Below are 4,681 nucleotides of genomic sequence, written 5' to 3'. Positions count from 1 at the left end.
TCCCCCAGGCCCCTGTCCCCCCTCCCGTCTCTCTTCCCCTCCTCCCGGGACTCACCCCTGCGGGGTCCGGAATGAAGTAGCTGCCACTCGAGCCCTGGCTGATCCTCTGCGGGTGGATGCCCATCTCCTGCGCCTGCTCGGCCCGCCGCATCACCTCGGCGAATTCGGGCTCCTCGGGGAAGTCGTTGAGGCTGCGGGGGCCCAGCAGCGGCTGGCGCTCGCGGACGGAGCCGGGGGATCCGGGGGGCGAAACGGAGGAGGCCGAGGGGGCGGGGGCGGGGGCGGACGAGGAGGCCGGGCCCGGGACCCTCACCCCAGACCCCGGAGTGGGAGTGGGAGCCGGAGCCGGAGCCGCGCAGCGAACCCCGAAACCCGGGGCGGAGGCCGGAGGTAAGACCGCGGCGGTGGAGAAGTAGGTGTCCGGCGGAGGCTGCAGCGGTGAGCGGAGCGGGCTGGTCTCGTCCATGGCGCCGTCCCCGCGGCTCGAGCTGCGGCCTAACGGCGGCTCCTGACCGGAAGCGGCGCGCGCAGCCCGCCCTGCCACCTCGCGCGACTTCCGGCCCAATCACAACTTCCGGTCTCCCGGCCCCGCCCTCCCAGAGGCAAGCAAAACACTGCAGCTGCTGGAAACCCGAGATAAAATCCGGAGTTTAAAAAGAAACTGCTTCACTAAAAATAACAGATGGAAGCAAAACACTCCGAATGCTGGAAATCTTAAATAATATCTGCTTAAATAACACAAATAAAAGTAAAATACTGAGAATGGTGAAAATCTAAATTAACATCTGGAGTGAAACCTCCCCAAATGGACAATTTCAAAGTGAGAAAGTGCACATGCTGGAAATCTGAAAGCAGCAGCATCTCTGGAGAGAGAAACACTTACCATTTTGAGTCCAATATCACTTTAAATCTGGAATTGAAAGCTAGCTTCAATAATGTTGACCATTACTTTATTTCTGTAAAATCCCATCCTGTTCACTAATGTCATTTTGGGATGGGATTCTGCCACCTTACTAATTCAGAGGTAAAATCATGCCTGAAATAGAAGTGAACACATTGGAGATCCGTTTTTGAACCAGGATGTATCATCCACACGACTGGTATTTCCATGTGGGAAGTCAGGTTACATGTGACCACATGAGAGTGAGGACTGCAGATGCTGGAGATCAGAGTTGAGAGTGTGGAGCTGGAAAAACACAGCAGGTCAGGCAGCATCCGAGGAGCAGGAGAGTCGACGTTCAGGAGAGTTGACGTTTCGGGCAAAAGCTTTTGACCTGCCATGCTTTTCCAGCACCACACTCTCGACTACATGTGACCACAGTCCCACAGTGAGGTGGTCAACTCCTAACTACTCAGTTCAAGGGTCACTTGGGTTGTCTGGCCTTGCCAACAATACCCACATCACATCAAACAATAAAATAAAAGTATCCGTGATGAGAAACTGAGTTAAGATTTTGGGACCAATGTGATTCTTCAATAACAGTAAGTGTTCTGATGACAGGCAATTGATCTGAAACATATGATTGAACTTACCTTCACAACACACTGAGGCAGTGCATTCCAATCCAAAACGCCATCTAAAAATGTTTTTTCTTGTGTGATACCCTCTTGTCCTTGACAAGTCCACTAATATGAAGATTTTTTTCAACATCTAATCTGTGCAACCTCTCATGACTTGGAACACCTCTATCAAAGCTCAGAAATGAAATCACAAAACTTTCCCCCATTTTAAATAGATGCAAGCAATAAATTCCAAAGGAAGAAAAAGAACTCTGTCAAAATGATTTTTGTCCCTTTGTGGCTGATGGACATCAGTTCAATTGGAGCCTGCTGTGCACAAATTGACTGTGCATGTCCTTTCATTTCAGAAAGTAGTTCATTGATCATAACGCACATTGCAGATCCATAAGGTAATGAAAAGTGCCATTTAAATACAAGTGTACTGTCTTCTTTCTTCCCGACATTGGACTTGGCTATGTAATTTTATAGTGAGCATCACTATGGTTAAACAGGAGCCCTCAAAAAATATTTCATTAAATTAAAAAAAATTCCCTACCTCTGACCAAGGAGACATAATTTATTTTGTTGCTGAGATATAGGGAGAAGCAGCAATGCATCAACAGTGCAGCACATCACCAAGCAGAAAAGACAAAGTGTCACTAAATTTCATATGTCTGTTGCAAAAGGACAGGGACATAGCAAGGTCTATTGCGCCACAGATTTAAAAAGAAAGAAATTAACTATTTTGATTGCAACACATGGAGCATTTGAGAACAGAGCAAGTGATGTACAAGTTTCATGAAAAAAATTCTGAATTGTTTAATGTCTTTCAGGATCATCAAACACCTCGAAGTATTTGCAGCTAAGTAATTTTGAAGTGTAGTCACTGTGGTATTGTAAGAAAGGAGGCAGCCAATTTGTGGACAGCAATTTTCCCTCAATTAACTATGTGAAAATGATTTTATGATGTGGATTAAGGTATAAGTATTGGCTGGGGCACTAATTAAGTAAAATGAAACCAGAAAGGATACAAATTGGAGGTTTCGCTAGAAATAAAATTTACGCATAGGTAGAACAAACCTGTACTTATTTCCTGTCCAAGAGTGTGAGAGAGATTTTTGAAGCATTTCCCTAGATATTCTGAGAAGGGCAGAGAATTTTCTCGGTTTCAAGGCCAAACATCAATTTTAAAAAAAAGGTTATCAATCATCTTTTTTTTATTATTGTGCGACACTGTTGTGAACAATTCATTACATAACAACATTAGTTGCAGCTCATTTGTTAAGCTTTCACTTTTAGCTATACATGTTCAAATTCATCATTTTTTCTCTCATACAAAACATTGTTGTTTGTGGAGTTCTGAGTACAATTGAGGGCAGCCATGTTTGTTGACTGAGCAACTGTCTCTGCGTTGCAAAGTAATCGGTCACATATTAAACACAATGAGATAATTATGCAAAGTTAAACAAAGCACTAGATTAATGTAAGTCTTTTCTCTTTCTCCTATTCAGCCTTTTTTTTCTATGTCTTGTTCTGATAATATAGAACGAACTTGCATGCAAGTAGCAACTTTCACATTAAAATGTTGCACAGCCGATTTGAAATGTAGTTGTTGTTGCATTTACAGGTAAACATGCAGCCAATTTCAGCATATGGTCCCAAAAATAGAATGGGTAAGCTAAATGACTGGATAATCTGTTTTGTTTATACTGTTTTTGAGTAAATATTGGCTAAAACAACCAGGGAAAACTCCACAGCTCTTCTGTGAGTAGTGCCACAGGAGCATATATGGAGCTTAACTTCATTACCAAAGACAGTACTTCTGACAAAAAAGCATTCCCTCAGTACCGCCATTAAAATGCCAACCTGGATTATTTGCCTGGAGCAAAGCTTTGAGAACTTGCAATTTTATAATTCAGAGGTTAGTGTAACACTAATTAAACAAAGTTGAATTAGCAGTGAAACAACTGCAGATGCTGTGAACCAGAAATGAAAGCAGAAGTTGCTGATAAAGCTCAGCAGGTCTGGCAGCATCTGTAAAGGGAAATCAGAGTTTTGGGTCAGGCTCTGATTACTCTTCACAGATGCTGCCAGACCTGCTGAGCTTTTCCAGTAACTTCTGATTTTGCTTGTGAAAGTTGAATTAGAATAGGGATTTGGGCAGATATCGTCCTGAGTAAGCTATGTGGGAATGTTTACATGTCTTACCTTGAAAATTGCTGCCTTTACACAACAATCAACATCTGAAACCTCCCCCATCTTGGAGATGTCAATGGTGGTACAATTAGCTTCCCTATTACCACTCAGTTGGAAACTTTGTTGCTTCAAGTTCCACTCCACAGACTTCCACATATGATTGATGTTGATGCAGTGAGTGCATTATCGGGATAGCAACCAATGAGTTAGAGGCACTGTCTCTAGAATGAGGAATTAGATTAGATTAGATTCCCTACAGTGTGGAAACAGGCCCTTTGGCCCAACAAGTCCACACCGACCCTACAAAGAGTAACCCACCCAGTCCCATTTCCCTCTGACTAATGCACCTAACACTATGGGCAATTTAGCACGGCCGGTTCACCTGACCTGCACATCTATGGACTGTGGGAGGAAACCGGAGCACCCGGAGGAAACCCACGCAGACACAGGGAGAATGTGCAAACTCCACACAGACAGTTGCCCGAGGCTGGAATCGAACCTGGTGCTGTGAGGCAACAGTGCTAACCACTGAACCACCGTGCTGCCCCAATTGCAACAAGTCCACACTCCCTGGTGTCCTGGACTAACTTTTAACTCTCAGCCTGCAGAACTCAGAAAGATTATCACACTGATGTGTGCTCTGAGCTTGTGGCGAGGGTTCCTATGTAACTACTGTGGCTACCCTTCAGAAACATTGTAAAATACATCCTTAAATTGTGGAAGTTGCTGAAGAAATACAAATCTATCTTTGCAAATATTGAGTTGGGTTTTACGGCCAGCAGAAATTTAACTTCAAATGCAAGGGAGTTGGGTTTTAATCCAGATTTGTAGAATGGATTTGAGGGTCTACATCAAGTGGATGGGTTGGAGAGACAGATAGAAGCGATGAGGAATTTGCAAAAGCAACAGTATGTGATGGATGGCAGTTATAGGAAGGGGGGAAAGTCTCAGATACAGTCACATAGATGGGTTAACTCCAGGAAGG

General features: G+C 44.2%; 1 protein-coding gene across 1 annotated transcript in view; it reads right to left on the bottom strand.

The window, feature by feature from the left end:
• pi4k2a (phosphatidylinositol 4-kinase type 2 alpha) overlaps nt 1-591 on the bottom strand; it is a 40,087-nt gene extending 39,496 nt beyond the window's left edge. Inside the window, exon 1 of the mRNA XM_043712975.1 lies at nt 56-591. Within this exon, the coding sequence (XP_043568910.1) occupies nt 56-466 (411 nt within the window). The 5' untranslated portion in view covers nt 467-591. The remainder of the gene's footprint in view (nt 1-55) is intronic.
• Nucleotides 592-4,681: the final 4,090 nt, after the last annotated feature.

The sequence above is a fragment of the Chiloscyllium plagiosum genome, chromosome 22 (assembly GCF_004010195.1).
Source record: "Chiloscyllium plagiosum isolate BGI_BamShark_2017 chromosome 22, ASM401019v2, whole genome shotgun sequence".
NCBI lineage: Eukaryota > Metazoa > Chordata > Chondrichthyes > Orectolobiformes > Hemiscylliidae > Chiloscyllium > Chiloscyllium plagiosum.
This window is presented reverse-complemented; position numbering and strand designations above follow the sequence as displayed.